This window comes from Mixophyes fleayi, chromosome 11 (genome assembly GCF_038048845.1).
Source record: "Mixophyes fleayi isolate aMixFle1 chromosome 11, aMixFle1.hap1, whole genome shotgun sequence".
NCBI lineage: Eukaryota > Metazoa > Chordata > Amphibia > Anura > Limnodynastidae > Mixophyes > Mixophyes fleayi.
The window spans coordinates 14,090,599-14,109,514 of record NC_134412.1 but is presented as its reverse complement, the minus strand read 5'-3'; the positions used below and the strand labels follow the sequence as shown (position 1 = coordinate 14,109,514).

At 34.0% G+C, this 18,916-nt stretch overlaps 1 protein-coding gene and 1 long non-coding RNA gene across 2 annotated transcripts; both read left to right on the top strand.

The window, feature by feature from the left end:
* The first annotated feature begins 201 nt into the window (after positions 1 to 201).
* LOC142107927 (lymphocyte antigen 6 complex locus protein G6c-like) lies at positions 202 to 5,629 on the top strand. Its single transcript, XM_075191594.1, has 5 exons — positions 202 to 362; positions 1,397 to 1,513; positions 2,413 to 2,559; positions 3,730 to 3,876; positions 5,476 to 5,629. Exons 1-5 carry the CDS (start codon positions 308 to 310, stop codon positions 5,592 to 5,594), a joined length of 585 nt encoding a protein of 194 aa, XP_075047695.1. The 5' UTR covers positions 202 to 307; the 3' UTR covers positions 5,595 to 5,629.
* Positions 5,630 to 10,048: 4,419 nt separating this feature from the next.
* On the top strand, positions 10,049 to 18,523 carry LOC142107928 (uncharacterized). Its single transcript, XR_012680044.1, has 3 exons — positions 10,049 to 11,548; positions 16,912 to 17,028; positions 18,387 to 18,523. It is a non-coding gene; the product is annotated as an uncharacterized LOC142107928 (long non-coding RNA).
* Positions 18,524 to 18,916: the final 393 nt, after the last annotated feature.

Genomic DNA, 18,916 nt, shown 5'->3' with positions numbered 1-18,916 from the left:
AAACAAACAAATTATTAATAATCTGGCTATGTAGTCATCAATGGCATATATTCATGTTACATAAACTCAAGGCAATGCCTGGAATACATATGGTGATGAGAACATTTAGCAGTGTTTATTTGCAAACAAACATGATGATGTGATGCATGCCACGGGATACAATTGGATATTTTGGAAGAGGGTAAATAAGCAAATAAAATGAACTACACATTCCAAATTTCAGTGTATAAATATAATAATCAGATATATCCAGAATACAGGTGAATCCATTTATAAACTGAGTGTCTAATTCAACTTTCTGCTAACCATGATGAAATCCATCCTCATCTATCTCAGCATAATCTGTGCTGTTACATGGACTGGTAAGATGTTTACATTTCTATTTTAATAAAAAATGTTTTCTTTTCTTCCTCTTTACCCTTTTATTTAAAAATGTAAGAATTTGTTGCCATGATACTTATTTTTCTTGAATTGTCCTCAATAATGTAAAAATCCCTCAAAATGATATATTTATGGTATGTCCTTCTTCTCTAATTAACACTTGGTTAAACAATATTACTAGCAGGGACAGCCTAATAGCTCAGTTTGGTTTATATATTATTAGCTAAACAAATTTTGGGAAAGAATTGCTATACTCTTTCATCAGAAGTTTAAATTTGATTTTAAACTGAACAGAAAACTTGCTTTATGAGAAACTACAAAAAGAACGTAAAGGACATTTAGTAGGTATGCAAATAACAATATATATTTTGAATAGTTTAGATAATGAAACATTTTACTTTATGAATGTCTTAGTACAAGAAACACACATCAGAGAAGCCCTTGAAGCTTGTAGTCGAAAATGACATGTAATAAAAGCTGACTTTACTGGAACATTTATAAGTATAGTTGTATACAATTGAAAATCAATATTACAATATTGACATGTTAGATTTGGTTCTGGAGATTATTGCAGACTATATACTGATATATGCATGGTGTTCAGTTTCCTAGATCCAGCTACAAATGAACAAAAAACAGTGTGATAATAATAATAATTAACAACAAGAACAGTTATTAGCATTGTGACAAAGTGTTAATGTCTCTAATGACTAGCAAATCCCCATATATATATATATATATATATATATATATATATATATATATATATATATATATATATATATATATATATATATATATAGTGTGTAGGATACTGACATTTCATATTCAAATTTTGTATTTTAAGTTAATCATTTATACCTTTTCCTGTGTATTTACCTTAAAAATTCTATGTTGTGAGGTTAATCATTTTATGTGTTCAATAGTAAGACTGTTGATATGTTTTTTTTTATCGTTAGTGGATATTTCAAATTATGTTTTCATTTTTTAATATAATTAAAATTCTTTCTCTTAGGTGACACTATTAAATGTCACCAGTGTTTCAAAATAAACAGTGACACATGTGAAGGAGAGTCAGTTGATTGTCCCAACGCTACCCAATGCATGGTGGTTTCTCAACTCTATCAAGTCGGTAAGCATCAATCATTCAGTAGAACTAACACATGACTGTGTAAGAAAATGAACACAATAAATAATCCATCTCTACAGAAAATAACAATGTTATGAGGGATTCTCCAGAAACTCCAATTATTGGAAAGTGCTGCTGTGTTGAAATGAATGTACATTGTATTGTACACAACACAAATATTTTGCACTGTGAAAATACACTCATAGTATAAGATATTTTGTAATTCAGTAAGAAAATATAATTAGGAAGTAACAGAAATACATAGCTCAGATTCTCTATGTTAAAAACAAATCATAAAATAAAGCCTGATTTATCATATACATTTCTGGCAAAATTTAATTTTTAGATATTTTCTTCTCTGTTTGATTTTGGATGACATATGAAAATATCCATTTAATTTTTGAATTATTTTAATGAGTAAAGAAAATTGGCATTTACAGAAAGACAATTTAGGTTTTCCTCTAGTTTTTATAAAGTAGCTTGGGGGCATTTTGCTCCATATAAAAATTTGATACAGTAACCTATTGCTTGGACTATAGATGAACCATATGGGGTTAATAGTTTGATTTCTAGTACTCAAATAAAATATAAATTGTGAAGGTAAAGTTGTTTATAATGTACAGCTGTTCAGTCTACAGTTAAATTACACAAATTACTTAAATGCATGTAGAAATTCCTGCAAAATGTACCTTTATACTTTTTGAGTAGAACTTTTATCATTTATATTTGTCACATTTACAAATATTTTATGATGAACTGTCAATGAAGGAAAATCACATATAGATGTCGGTATCACTTCATGCATGCAACTAGTTTTTTTATTGAAAATTGTGCAATGTAATGAACAATGTAGCCTCTTCTCTAAAATAAAAATTGTATTCTTACATGTCATCATTCCATAGGATATGAAACTTATCACTTAATTAAAAAAGATTGCAATCCAGGCTTCCCATGTAAAGAAATTTATTTCTCTAATTTCAATGATACCTATGTGAGAATTAACATCCATTGCTGCTCAGAAGATAACTGCAACACAGATAGCTACAAAAGTAAGTGATTTATTTATGTACTTCCCTTATCATACAGAAGTATAATGAAGTTGTGGAAAATTAAGATAATAATTTAATTAACATTGGGAATTTGTTTTGGATTGACTTTGGATCAACACAATTAGGATTTATGAAATATTGAACTTGATGGACCTTGGTCTTTTTTCAAACTTACTATGTAACTATTATATTTACAGTACAGTTCAGTAAAGGTATATACACATTGTCATGCTTTTATCACCTTTGTAAGAACTATCATTATGCCAAAGAACCAAAGAAATGAGATTTAGTTCTCACTCTTTGAATAAATTTCGCATTTGTATGCACCATAAATTCCATTAAAATTTGGCCAATGCTCTTATCTGCCCAAATCATCTCCTAAATCAAATAATAATGCCCACAATTTCTCGAAGCAACAGGTCCCTTTGGATTTCCGACAACCAGAATATTGCGGTATAGAGACATTCAAATAACTTCTTAGGTGGTATTGTTCCCAGTTATAAGAATAGAAAATCAGTGATCTAAAGGCATAGAGATGACGTGCTATATTTCACACTTATAGGCAGCTGTTTCAGTCTTATTAGATCTCATCAGCGCAGTTGTAAGTGCAATTATTATACATGGTACCAGCTGAATGCAATACAAATGCCATCACTTCCCAGTTATAGGGGCTTGTAAACTACACCCTAAATAGGCATGTGATTTTAATTGCATTTTAATAGTGTTTGAAGTATCTTCCATATAATGAGGTACAGGCTTAAATGTTTGATCAAAATGTGTACCTTTACCTCATGTTTTAATTTTCTGGATACGTAGAGATCTGTTGTGTTAAGGACAAGTGCTGACAACATCTGTCTTTTTGTTTTGCATACACATGCTCATTTATATTTCCATGCAGCTGATACAATGCATAATATGGACTTAACCAAGCCCAAACTTTTTTTTCTTCTCTGTCTTTGTTTCAAAATATGGCTTAAGGTTGTATTGTCTGCTGTCTATCAGGCCTATTTACGGCCATTTTGGTTGTGGCTTACAAGCCAACCTTTGTTAGATGTAGGCCCCTATACCTAGGAGGTGAGTGCATCTGATTCTAACTGCGCTATAATGGTGTTTGAAGCATTTGTGTGAATGAAAGAACTGCTCATTTTCAGTAAGAATTAATATTTCTAGTGCCTCCTGAGGACATAGAACGCAAAGGAAAAATATGCACTTCCTGTTTTCAAAATGGGCTGACAGAATGTATAAGCAATAATACGGAACGATGTATTCATCCTGGTGATGTATGTATGGATTATATTGGAAGAGTCAAAGATCCAGGTAATGTATTTCTATATAGAAATTATAGAGAAGCGTGTTTGTTTACGATGCATTACTATTAAATTACCAGATATAATATTACATACCTACCAACATTGCCAATTAGAACATTGTGACACTTTAGGCTACACTAATGATTTATTTAGGGCACCCCTAATCCACCCAACCAACCTGATTTAACTTTACCAAATAAAAAAATTAAATTTCCAAATTATTTTGTTGGAATATTTGTACAGCCCAGATAAAATTGGATTGTTTGAGGTACATTATTCTATAACTAAAATCTACCTGCAAAAAACCAATCCAGACACATATATGTATAGAAAATTACAACAAATAGCCAAATGGAAATTCACCAATTGGCACTGAAAAGGTCCTCCTCTTTATCTATGTCACTGCTTAAAAAGGTTTAATAAGGAATGCCCTTTAGTACTGTATATCTCTTTGGTTATAAGCTGGTTATAATTGTATCTAAGCTGGTTGAGTGACATGATCCCCTCAGAGGAAGTAAAAGTTATGCACACTCTCTCTATACCTCTGTAGTAATTAATCTTACTAATGACTAATGAGGATTACATCATTTAATTTAGAAGGAGAGTAGATATTGGATATTAAAATATAAAAAGTTTATTTAACCAATTGGTGAAGACAAGAAATTGCACAGTTCATGGGATGAGCATAGTTCTGACCTTTTCACAAAGAACATAGACTTTTGTTACAATAACTCTGCCTCGTTCATACATCAAGAATATATAAAACAAGACAAAAACAGGTTTGGCCCCAGCTGTAGATAGCAGTAGAACCATATCTAACATATACAAGAATGTTGCAAAGTAACACATATGTAGAGGTGGAAGGTCATGGCTCTATAATAATGAGAAAAGCTACAATTATTAAGAGGGAGCTTCAGTGCTAGCCACCAACAAGCAATTTAAAATAAATGAAACAACTGCAAGCTGACTGTTATCTCAAAGCACTGTTTGAATATGAGACAATCTGTTATTCAGATGCATATACAGCATTTCAGTTCTTAGAGGAGAAGGAACAAATCCAAAATATACAAATATATCTATAATATGTTAAATGAAAAGTGTCCAACACCTCTGCTGGAATACATTTGATGGTGGAATGAGAACAGAGACTGGTGAAACGATTGGGTATGGTTGCCCTATAAGCGAAACAGGACTTAGTGGCAAGTCTAGCACAAGGTGTTCCATTTGTTCATGTTAGTAGCCGTTTTCTGATTACACTCCCTCTTCATCTTGTAAGGGTAGAAGCTGTTTAATGGTCACACTGATAACATTACCTGTAGCATGGAGTATGGATACTGCTAGAAATGATTTTTTTGGGTGCACATTGCATTTCTGTACATCATGATAGCTGGTAAATCTGATACAATATGGACTATTATGATTTATAGCTTTAATTTATGCTGTATGTATTAAACAAATGCATCTTAGGGAACCCAATGCAAAACTTTACCTTGATACATATTGTAATCATAATCAGAACATTTTGTGCATCCGTGTACATGCATAAATACTGTACTCACTTGTATTTAGTTTTTTTTACATGATGCTATATGTTCATTATTTGCAGGTAATAACGTTGCAGAACACTCATACAAAGGCTGCATTTCTGATCTGGCCTGCAAGTATAAAATGAATGCATTGATTGGTGTAGAAGAAGTTGAGAATGTTCGTTTTACTTGTGTGTAAAGCTACAATAATTATACCCATACAAAATAGTAAATAATTATAGCAAATATTATCGGCTGTGTGTTGTTTTTTTAAAAGGAAATATCAGTCATTTTGACAAAAAAAGGGTCCAGTTTATAGCAAATATCTCATAATGTAGTGTAACGTGTAATGTGACCCGTGATGTTTACATTGAACATTTTCACAACATTTCCGAATCAATACACTATCATTACGTTGATAGCATTGTATCATAGATCAGTTATACCACCACACTTACCATTAATAAACTGAGGAACCCAAAGCCCATCATCATTGGGCAACACAGTGGCCTAGTGGTTAGCACTTCTGCCTCACAGCACTGGGGTCATGAGTTTGATTCCCGACCATGGCCTTATCTGTGTGGAGTTTGTATGTTCTCCCTGTGTTTGCATGGGTTTCCTCCGGGTGCTCCGGTTTCCTCCCACACTCCAAAAACATACTGGCAGGTTAATTGGCTGCTATCAAAATTGACCGCAGTCTCTGTCTGTCTGTCTCCGTCTGTGTGTGAGTGTGTGTCTATATTAGGGAATTTCGACTGTAAGCTCCAATGGGGCAGGGACTGATGGGAATGAGTTCTCTGTACAGCGCTGCGGAATTAGTGGCGCTAAATAAATAAATAAATGATGATGATGATAATTGCCACCCAAGGTAAAGCTTCAACCCCCCACTACTCCCTCCTACCTACAGTTACTGGAGTAGAGTAATTACAGTCCTAAACCGGCAATGGTGGCTTTACTATGCAATAATATAACTGCATGCCATTGAACAACTACAGCTATATAGTTGTTCAGAATATCACGAAGCTCAAAATATCAAACATATCATGCAAGCCCCATTTCCCAATCATATTTCATTCCACAATGAGCCACAGTGGCCCCTTTTCCCTCAATACATTTCACTACTTGTTCCCACCAGGGAGTGAGCTTTGTATACAGCATTAACTACAACAAACTTCCACTGTTATTAAAAAGAATAATCATGTTGTAGTCACTTATAGATTACTTAAAGTGAAGCAATTTGAACGTGATTATTATCCAGTAAGAGTGAAGAGCTAAAGTGTTGTTGATAACTAAACTATAACAATATTGTTATTTCTTAGAAATCTATCACAACATTGGCAAACTGTATATTCACAATATATAGCAATGTCATGATACAATTTTACAACACATGGACCGCATTAAACCACATTGAAAAACTAGACAACATGGGCGCTATTAACACTCAAAAGTACTGTGGTTAGAGCCACTATGTTAATCAAAGTCCAATGGTAGTGGTGGAGCGGGACCAGGGCTATAAAATTTCATTAGTCTAAAAATACCTTCTTCACCATAGTTTAGTTTATTCATAAGTTTGATTGGCACTAGATTACATCTAAAATGTCGTCCATACCCAATGTGCTGCCCACCAGTAGTTACCATACTAGATCTATTAATATAAAGTGCCCCTTATAAAAGTTGTCTATTTTCTTTCAATGCCAAATTCTTGGCTAATGGTTCTTAGACTGCAATTATTCTACTCAGTGGAATATATTTTTTAGAACAGGATCCAAACACATCATGCTTGCTAAAGTGATTATAATGGGAAAGACATGTCCCTAATCCAAATGATAAGCATTGAATTACAAGAATAAAGATAAAAAATATCTGAATGTCAAAAATTGGAATTACAGATAATGGCAATTCAGGCCCAGCACCCAGGCTACATCCACTGAGGAAAATGTTACCATCCTTGAATGGACCAACTCAATGCAATACTGTCTAAAAAGGCTGCCAAGACACAAGTGGTTGACCCAAATTTTATCTAAAAAAGTGATAAAGCAAACACCCTGCTAGCCAGTAGACTTCATCAACAAACATGCAATACCAATGGGTCTATTAGTAAAACACAGGGTGAGCTAACTTTTGACCCACAGGAAATAACAGAAGAATTCCAGTATTTTTAAAGTAAGCTTTTTAACTTACCAAAATCAATGGTTTTCCTCCTTGGTTTACAGAGCAAAATTGATCACTCTCTTGATAGTACTTTAGAAGCCTTTAAATCTCTTAAAGCCACAATAACAGAGAAATTAACTGTCATTCATTTGCTCAATATACTCAGCAACTGCTTGTTGCCTGAATGGTTTCTTAGCCTTCTGCTATAATAGCAATTAGTGATATTCTCTTCCAGAAACTCAGATCTTTTTAGCTCCATTTATTGTGTGTCATCTTTTGGTAGATCCACCACAACAGCCACAATCTCTGTGATCCATAAAGAAGGCAAAGACCCTGATTCTTACATAAGTCACAGCTTATTTTTCTCCTGAATTTTGACATAAAGGTTTTTGCTAAGATACTAGTCAATAGGCTTAATCTATGGTTTACTAGGATGAATTAACCCCAAGTTCGGTTTGTTCCTGGCTGTCAAGCTTTAGACAACACCAGGTGGTAAATGTATGAACCTCCGGATTCTTCAACTCCGGCGAGTTCAGCGTCTTCAGCGCTTAAATTTTAAGCGGCGCTGCCTTGTAAACTTCATCAAATTAACACTACTAACACCTCATAGTTACTTATAACATTAGATTTGGTGAAGGCATTTGATTGCATTAGTTGGCCCTTCATTTGTTTTTGAAGGAGAAATTCGTGGCCGGGATCTTGCTTCTTGGATCTGTCCGTTTTGGTTTAGGCTAATATATATTTAAAAGTCTTACATCGACAGGTGCTACACAATCAATGTATACAGCATATACTGTAAGTGATATATGTTTCAGTAAGTAATGGAAAATAATAAGAAGCCAAAGTCCATCAAACAAATGTAATAAACAAATGTTTCCTCCTCTCCGGTTAATGATGTCTTCCAGAACGGAAAATTCAATTGTATTTAAAATATCAACAGAGAAACATATATAGTGTAGAATGTTCATAATATACATTACATTTCAGTGTGCAAAATAAAATGAGTGAACGGGGGAATCACATATCTCCACAACCCCCTTTGTGAATATGCTTACTTTGGTGAAATAAAAGTTTAAAAAATGAACCATCGTTTGTGACTAAAGTTTCTTTGGGGCACTTCATCCTTTGTGAATTTTCTTACTTCAATATAAAGAAGTGTCTGACATATTTACATCAAAGGTCTTCCACATATATGCAGTGTTCCTGGTGATGACTCAGATTCTCACACAGAGTGTGTCAAAAAAACAAACAAATAAGATGCATTTAGGGCATTACCTACAATGATTAATTTAATTAAAAACGATATTCATTAAATCGATAAAATCAAACAGATATGGTGTATACCTGAAAAGGACCACCCAGCTACCAAATATTGCAGATATAAATGATTCAGCAGGTTATTTTTGTAGGAACCCCAACCAATTGTAAAGAAAGTCCAAAAATCATGATAAGACCACAGCCAACGTGTTTTATCCACACACGGTCTTTGTCAAGGCATAATATACCTGTATTTCCTCTCACATATTTATAGTGTACAAACTTTAATCAATAAAACTGAATCAGAAACCACAATGATTCAAAGGACTCTTCCTTATTGGATCCCTATATACGAATACATACATTACACTTTAAAGTGATATAAAACATCAGACATAAAATAAATTAACCCAATACCAGATGAATGTAAAACATACCTGATCAGATGCCCTGAGTTGTCTAATCAGAACCAACCTAAATGGAACAATCGCAGACTAAATTAATTTATGATATGGTTTAACCATTGTATTAGGTATCTTCCACTTTATATCAGAGAGAATGTTCTGCAGTAAGCAAAACAATCAGTTAGCTTTCTAGAGGTCCCATAGAGTAGTGATATCATAACAGGGGAGACGTAGTAATCATAACACTAATGGTCATGTGACCGGTATTACACCAATGATAAACTAATCTTACTGTTCAATAAAAGTCATACACACAAGAAACAATTTTAACAATGAGTTAGTGGTAAACGTAAATGTCAGTGGTATAATTCAGAAAATCACATAAAACACATATCTGATTAAGGACCTTTCATTATATTAAAATGAGTACTAGATACATCTCCTACATTTAAGTATCTAGTCCTCATTTTCCTATGATGAAAGGTCAGAGATATTGCGAGTCCTTTGGTAGAGTCCTGATGAAGGAGAAAGACGTTCCTGAGAGAAGAGTATCTTTCTAGATGCAGCAATAAGAGGACTTGTGAGAAATAACATGTATCACATGTAACAAAGAGTTCTGTTATGGCGCAGGAAAACTGCGCTGTGGTTAGTGTCAAATAATAAATAATGTTAGAATATTGTACAGACATTTTTGTGTGTAACCAAAACTTGAGGGGAGTTGGTTGAAACATTGCTTTGAAGTGCTGGAATTAGCATGCAATTGGTGATGCAGTAGTGCAGGAATTGACGCTGTATCACAGGAGAAATGCGCTGTAGATAGTAATACTAGGACTGAAAATGGTGCTGAAATTTTGCAGGAATTGTAGCTGTATTACAGTAGAACCGTGCTGTTAGTAGCATAGGAAAATTGTGCTGCAATATTTGGCACTGGAGAAGGTGGTGAAGAATTGGTGGTGTATTTAACTTAGCGTTAGAGATGGTCTTATGTGCAAGACAAGATTTTTTTTTTATTTTCAGAGCATAATGTGCAATGCATTTAATGCTAACATACTAAATAGTGATGAGTTGTGCAAGAACTGACATATGATTTATCGCTTTAAATCCTAACAATGTCTAACTTATTTTAAAAAAAATCCACAAACTGGCTAAAGTACAGGTATCAAACCCCTAGGGTAATATGTAAAGGTTAAGCCTACAGATTAGGCAGTAAATATATTTGGAAAATATTCCCAGTAAAATGTATTTAAAATTCCATCAAAGTTAGATAACAACCCTGTTAGAAGTAGTAGAAGTTAAGTAATTAAAATCATGTCTATATAATTAATGATTTTTTCTCCATTACTAAATGCTAGGTACAATTTAAAGGTAACCCTGATATTGGGTAATGTGGTGTACCCACCAGGAACAGGGGGAGTGATAATGGCCCATGAGAATAAAAAGCTAAAACAAAGAAGTTCTTCTTATGTCTTTAACCTTTTTTAGGGGCACTCACATGCCTAGCTCAGTTGGTATTTACAAACTAAAGGATTATTGGACACCCAAATCCACTACCCAGTGGAGGTAATAGAACATAATATTTCTAACAGTCACAATTTTAATAGACGGTTACTGCAAAGTTGTTTAAAAATAGAAAATATTTCAGAAAAGTTACCGCTAGAGGACCTTGATGTAAAAAGAGAATGTGTAAATCTTCCAACACAGTGTGTTCTTAGAATAAGTAATAAATTGTTTTACATGTATACTCATGTTTCTTTTTATTTCCACAGAGTAACAAGACTTCTCCCCTCAATGGATACCAAGTTCAATGGAGAGGACAAAGGAGGGATTATTACAAATATATCTATAGAATGACACCAAGTGGTTAAAATATTTTTTTCATTCCGGAATGGAATTAACACCTAAACCATCCACAGACATAGTGTGAGAATTAATCACGCTCTGAAGGGAATATACCGATAAGTTTCTTTGTTTTTCTTCCCATATTAGGAACCAAGAAATGGAGAACAGAATATTGAAAAAATTCTACAAGTGAACCAAACAGAAACGACAACAGATGATTGGAAGCGAAGAAAACATTTAAATGTGCTGATTTCTTTTGACTTCCTCCCTGGTGTGGTTCTCAATATGGCGCCCAGCTGTAGCAGATGATACTTCTAGCAGATTATGAATGGATCCTAAGACTGCAGGAAATGGGCAGAGATGAGACCTAAGCCAGATGCCTAAATAGAATAAGAGGATATAGAATGAGGATATACTAACAAGTCAACTTTCACTGATTCAATGGCATGGCAGTAGTAACCTCCTGGGAAACACAGGGATGAGTGCCTTCAACCTTCAGGTGTGATCTAGCTTTAAAGAAGTGTAATTTATTTTAGTGATTGCATAGTAAAGCTGGGTACACACTACAGGTTTTTCGTCCAATAATTGGACAAATCAGCCGACATCCAACTGTTTGATCAGATATCGTGTAGTGTGTATACTTACACAATAATCTAAAGTCGCCCCAAAGTGCCGATCATCGTGTTGTTTGGTTAGTCGTACTGTTTAATTTTTGCCGACCAATCACCTTTCACTCCTGCAGTGTGTATGAATTCACCCTACTATCGGCCAATAATGTATCTCAGAGTGACAGGTCTCAGTCTGCCTGCTGCTGATCTTGTCATGATCCACGGTCTCTGTCAACTGTCTGCGGCTGTTTTTGTTTAGAGAAGAGACTGATATGGATGGTACAGGCTGCTCCCTCCACTCTCACCCTGCATATGTAGTCTTAACCCTCTGTGTGGTGGCTGGAACGGAAAAGATTAGTGCAGCATGAGAAGATTAGAGCAGCGTCCCTCCATTCCTGGGGTTAAACTTCAGCTGCCAGAGATAAAGCTGTCACACAGAATTTACGGCCTGTTTACAGTTCGGCACTTAACACAATGCTGTGTCAAGACAGGCTGCCCAATACAATTGCCGGGCTCCGCTGAACATCTTTAAATGAAATAAGACCTGAGCTGTCACTTGTCTTTTATGGACTACCTTGCAGCCGATAATTTTGACAGATGAAGAGCAGAGATCTGATGATAATCGTGTATAGTGTGTACACGTCAATCTGTATGCTGATCGGGATTTTTTTAATTTATTCAGTCATTGGTATATCGTTAATCATTTACTTCTCTGTAGTGTGTATCCAGCTTAAGTTTGCAAGTGATTGAATATTAATAAATATTGTTAGATATTGTCGTTTAGGAAGATATAAGATAAGTTAAATAAGATTGTCTCTGTAATAGATCTTGTGTTGTAGACATCCCCCTCCTCCTAAGGGAGATTGTGGGACATGTGTAAAGAGGACAATGTGTAATCACCACTAGATAAAGAAATTTTAATGCTGGTTGTAGAGTTTAATATGTACTGTAATGTGTATTATGCTAGTTTCATGGTTAAGTATACTGTACTTGTTTTATAGCCACATATCTTGAGTGGCATAAAACAGGCAAATAGAAAAATGGCCAAAATAGAGTCACATGCTCTGTTAACGTGCTCTGACATGGCCGAGCTAATACTATGCTTTGCTAAGTAGTGACTTAACACAGGGTAGATTTATTAAGCCAAGGTACTGCAATTTCAGAATTTGTGTGTAAGATAAATTTTACTTTGAGTACTAGAGTATATGTACTGGAATAGTGATTATATATATATATATATATATATATATATATATATATATAGTGCAATTACTTTAATTTATGGATATTGCTGCACTATATGTAAGGTGGAGATAATGCAGCTTGCATGACAATTGTAACAAGTTCTGAGATACACAAGCACCCACACACATAGACACACCCACATGATTAAGAAATACAGCACATATTATATAGAGAACTCTGTGAGATGCAGTAAATTAGATTTAAAGGACTGAAGTAGGCATGTCATAAGAGGGAAAGTGCAAAAGCGTGTGGTTATGTAACAAGCATATCCAGGAACATAATACGAGAATATCATGCTCAATTATGGAATAATTGCGGAATCCTAATCAGTGACAACCTTATTAAATGGTAACAGACAAAGTAATACAATATGTTATTTACAAAGAAACACCTCATTCATTCATTCCAGTCAGAAACTTTATTAAACCCTAACCATTGATTTCATAAATAGTCTCTGATTCTGATGCTTCATCAGGAATCCACTCAGGTCAACAATGGTCTCTTATTCTTATATAGAACATTTGCTACAAATTACCGCTGGTTACTGGGTCTATTGTGTGTCTCACTTTCTCAAACTGTAGATAGAAGTAGTGCAACATATTTTTATAGGAATAATGAAAACAAATCCATGTTTTATTTCAGAATTTTGATAATATGGATGCTTTTATAGTATGTGGATGTGAACACCATACAATTGATGTTGTGATGCTGATGGCTTCCACAACAGATATGCTATTCTTTGTAGGAACAATCAAAAACCACTATCGCCTCAAGGAAAGCAAAGTTTGTCTCAAAACACTAATCTATTAGAGCAGTGATGGTTAATCCTTTATCATCTGGACCCCAAGTGTCAGGATGCTATTACTTTGGAATCCCACGTTTCAGTATGCCACTGCTATAGAACTCCATGTGTCAGTGTGCCAATGTTCTAGGACACAATGTGTCTGTGTGCCATTGTTTTGATACCAATGTGTCATATGCAAATGTTCTGTGAGCAATTGTTTCAGAGTGACATTGTTTGCGACTCCATATGTCAATATTCCATTGCTTTAGGACGATATGTGCCAGTGTACCATTGTTCTGGGACTCAATATGGCAGTGTGTGGCAATAGTGTGCCTTTGCTCTTGTGTAAGTGTGCTAATGTTCTGGAACCCTGTGTCAGGATGCCATTATTCTGGAACCAGTTGTGTCAGTGTGACATTGTTCTGGTACTCCATGGGGCAGTCTGCCATTGCTCTGGCACCCCATGTGGCTGGATGCTATTGTTCTGGAATTCCATGAGTCAGTGTGCTATTACTCTGTGACCCTCATGTGTCAGTGTGCCAATGTTCTCGGACCAGTTGTTTCAGAGCGTCATAATTCTGGGATCCAGTGTGGCAGTGTGCCAACTCTGGGACCCCATTTGGCAGTATGCAATTATTCTTGGACCCCATGGGACAATGTGCCATTGTGTTGAAACCCCAAGTTCCAGCGTGCCATTGTTTGAAACCACATATATTTTTTGCCATTGTTTTGAAATCCCACGTGTCAGCATGCAATTGTTATATGTCATTGGGCCATTGCTCTGGGACCCCAAGTCTCAGTATGCCATTGTTATGTGCTACCAAAGGAGGAGGTTGTTCATATTGCAATGCATTGTATATTTCACAATCAGGTGATCATAAAAATTTCTGATACTCCACTTGGGATTCCAAACCACTTGTTGTGCACCGCTGTATTAAAATTCATCATCATAATTATCATCATCATCTGCTATTTATTTATGTAGCACCACTAATTCCACAGCGCTGTACAGAGAACTCATTCACATCAGTCCCTGCCCCATTGGAGCTTACAATCTAAATCCCCTAACATACAAACACACACACACACACACACACACACAGATCAGAGAGACTAAAGGTAATTTAATAGCAGACGATTAACCTACCATCATGTTTTTGGAGTGTTGGAGGAAGCCGGAGCACTCGGAGGAAACCCACGCAAAAACGTGGAGAACATACAAACTCCACACAGATAAGGCCATGGTTGGGAATCGAACTCATGACCCCAGTGCTGTGAAGCAGAAGTGCTAACCAGTAAGCCACCATGCTGTCCACAATTACATCCCTTGTCTTTTAAAAAGAAACTGAGATATACTTTTATCTAAAAATGTTTAAACCCACAGAGGTTTTAGGCTTGGGAATGGTGTCTGTGGTGGACAACTTGGTGACTATATATTACACACACAATTTAGAATGTTTAATTCTTGTGACTTATAAGTAAATAACATTATATCTATTTCTATAATTTTGCTTTAGTCAGTGTTCCAATTAGTAAGCAATGAAAACTCTTTTTGGTTCTCTTGCTTTTTTACGATGTTTATTAATTAAAATTGTGTTTTGCAGAGAAACATAAGCAACATTAAGAGCACAAAAACAAAGGAAGACAAATATTATATTAATTGCTATTCCAGACCGCCTAGTGTCCACCCCCTATTGTGTACCGCAGAGTCCAATAACTTTGTTTGTTTGAATGTTATTTTGTTTTAAGATATGGCATAAGATTCTAAATGGAAAAATGTGGTTCTATGAACGACTGAGACTATTGTTTGTTTGAAAACAAACAAACTATTAATAATGGGATCTGGCTATGTACTCATAAATGGCATATATTCAAGTTACATAAACTCAAGGCAATGGTTGGAATATATATGGCGATGAGAATGTTTGCCCGTGTTTGTTTGCAAACAAACATGATGATGTGATGCATGCTCCGGCATAAAATTGGATATTTTGGAATGGGGTAAATAGGCAAATAAAATGAACTACACATTCTAAATTTCAGTGTATAAATATAATAGTCAGATGTACGCAGACAACAGGTGAATCCATTTATAAACTGAGTGTCTAATTCAAATTTACTCTAACCAAGATGAAATCCATCCTCACCTCTCTCAGCATAATCTGTGCACTTACATGGACTGGTAAGATATTTACATTTATATTTTAATAAAAATAGTTTCCTTTTCTTCCTTCTTTAGACCATTTAATTAAAAATGTAAGAATCTGTTGCCATAATACTTATTTTTCTTGAATTGTCCTCAATGTAAAAATACCCCCAAATGATACATCTATGTTATGTGATTCTTCTCTATTTAACACTTGGTTAAACAATATTACTAGTAGGGACAGAATAATAAATCAGTTTGGTTTGCATATAATTAGCTAAACAAATTGGGGGAAAATAATTATTATAACCTTCCACCAGAAGATCAAATTTTATTTTAAGCTGAACAGAAAAACTGCTTTATAAGAAACCACAAAACAGAACTTAATGTATATTTAGTAGGTATGCACATAACAAAATATATTTTAAATAGTTTAGATCATGAGAAAGCATTTTACTTTATGAATGTCTTAGTACAAGAAACACACATCAGAGAAGCCCTTGGAGTCTGTAGTCAAAAATGACATGTAATAATAGCTGACATTACTGGAACATTTATATGTACATTTGTCAATATTGTAAGATTGATTTTCTATTAACTGCAAGTTAGATTTGGTTCTGGAGAATATTGTAGCCTATATACTGGTATATCCAAGGTTTTAGGTTTCACAGATACAGCTACAAATGAACAAATAAACAAATCACTGTGATTAATGGTATTAATTTATAACAAGAACAGTTATTAGCATTGTAACAAGGTGTTAATGTCTAATGACCAGCAAATCCAGTTCATTCCTGCTGTATGTGCATTGTAACTGTATTTTAGATATTTCAGGTTAGGATTAAAATAAATAAATATATATATATTATGATGCTAACATTACACATTCATTTTTAATATTAAGTTAATTATCATTTTATCATTTATACCTTTTCCTGTTCATTTACCTTAACAAATTTATGTTGTGAGGTAAATCATTTTGTTTGTTTAATATTAGGTCTGTTGATATTTTTTTATCGTTATTGCATTTTTAAAATTATGTTTTCATTATTTAATATAACTAAAATTATTTCTCTTAGGTGACGCTATTAAATGTCAGCAGTGTTTCAAAATAAACAGTGACACATGTGAAGGAGAGTCAGTTGATTGTCCCAACGCTACCCAATGCATGGTGGTTTCTGAAGTCTATCAAGTCCGTAAGTATCAATCATTCAGTAGAACAAACAAATGTGAGTAAGAGAATGGATACAAGAAATTATCCATCTGTACAGAAAACAACAATGTGATTAGGGATTCTCCAGAGAGTGTAATTACTGGAAACTGGTGCTGCGTTGTAATGAATGTACATTAGATTGTACACAACACAAATATTTGGTACTGTGAAAATACATTAATAGTATGAAATATGCTGTAATGGAGAACAAAATACAATTAAGATGCAATGTGAATACAAAGCTCTGATTTTCTATTTCTAGAAACAAATCATTAAATAAAGACTGATTTATCATACACATTTCTGGTAAAATTTATTTCTTAAATATTTTTTTTCTGTTTGATGTTGGATGACATATGAAAATATCCTTTCAGTAGTTTCTGAATTATTTAAATGTGTAAAGAAAAGAAAGTTAAGGTAATCTGTGTTCCCTCCTCTAGTTATTATTAAGCAGTTTCATGGTATTTTACACTATACAAAAATTTGATCCAGTGAGCTATTGGTCTGACATGTATCTAGGGGTGTGAATGTAACGAGACAACATGAGGCTTCTCATGTGTCAAGTGTTGAGGTGCCACAAAATGAAAGCAGATTTTTTTTTAAATGACAATTGTCTTGATGCTAAATTCTAAATAAATGGTAGTTACTTTGTAGATTTATTGATGCTTACAGTACAATATTTTTCTTTTTAAAGTACATACCAGTCATATTTGTGGTAGTCTGTGAAAGGGATGATAAAATCACTAAATCAAAGTCTGCGCTCATTAGCATAATATTAAGTCACACCCCAGAATGCAATATCAATCAATGCAGATTATTAGAGATTAGAGACACTTTAGTTTTTAAAAGAGTCTTTAATGAATGTTTTTGAATAGGGCATATGAAATGTTGTGATATCATAAAAAACAACATACTTATAACCCAGGAAGTCTACATTCAGCAATGCTTGTTATTTACTGCTTGGATTAGAGATGAACCATATTGGGCCAATAGTTTGATTTCTAGTAATCAAACAAAATATAAATGTTACGGGTAAAGTTGTTTATAATGTACAGAAGTTTAAATTACACAACTTACATGAATGCATGTACAAAATCCTGTAAAATGTAACTTTACACATGTTGAGTAGAAATATCATCATTTATATTTGGAGAGTAGATATGTCACATTGTAGAAGTATTTTATGATGGAATATATAACTGTCAATGAAGGAAAATCACTTGTAGATGTTAGTATCACCTCAAGCATGCAACTTTTATTTTATTGCAAATTGTGCATTATAAAGAATAATGTAGCCTCTTCTGTAAAATAATTATATTTTCACATGTCATCATTCCCTAGGATATAAAACTTATCACGTAATTAAAAAAGGTTGCAATCCAGGCTTCCCATGTACAGAATTTTATTACTCTAATTTCAATGATGCTTTTTTGAGAAATAGCATTCATTGCTGCTCAGAAGATAACTGCAACACAGATAGCTACAAAAGTAAGTGTTTTATATATGTACTCTATGTGTTTCCTTTATCATACATAAGTATAATGGAACAAGAGGGGGAAATGAAGAAAATAATTTAATTAACTGTCAAACTAGGAGTTTATTTCGAATTCCTTTGTATCAACACTGTTAGGATTTATGAAATATTGAAGGTGATGGACCTGGGTCTTTTTTCAACCTTACTATGTAACTATTGTTTTTACAGTACAGTTCAGTAAAGGTAAACATTAACATGCATCTATCACATTTGTAAGAACTATCATTCTGCCAAAGAACCAAAGAAATTAGATTTAATCCTCACTCCAGTAATTGTTTGGTGGATTCAAATACAAAATATATTGGATTCAAATTTGGCCAATGCTCTTATCTGCTCA

Bases quoted from the DNA above. Each gene is read 5' to 3' on its own strand.
- LOC142107927 (XM_075191594.1), top strand. From the start codon at position 308: ATGATGAAATCCATCCTCATCTATCTCAGCATAATCTGTGCTGTTACA. The intron at 363-1,396 runs GTAAGATGTTTA...TCTTTCTCTTAG, and splicing joins CTGTGCTGTTACATGGACTG to GTGACACTATTAAATGTCAC. The intron at 2,560-3,729 runs GTAAGTGATTTA...TAATATTTCTAG, and splicing joins CAACACAGATAGCTACAAAA to TGCCTCCTGAGGACATAGAA.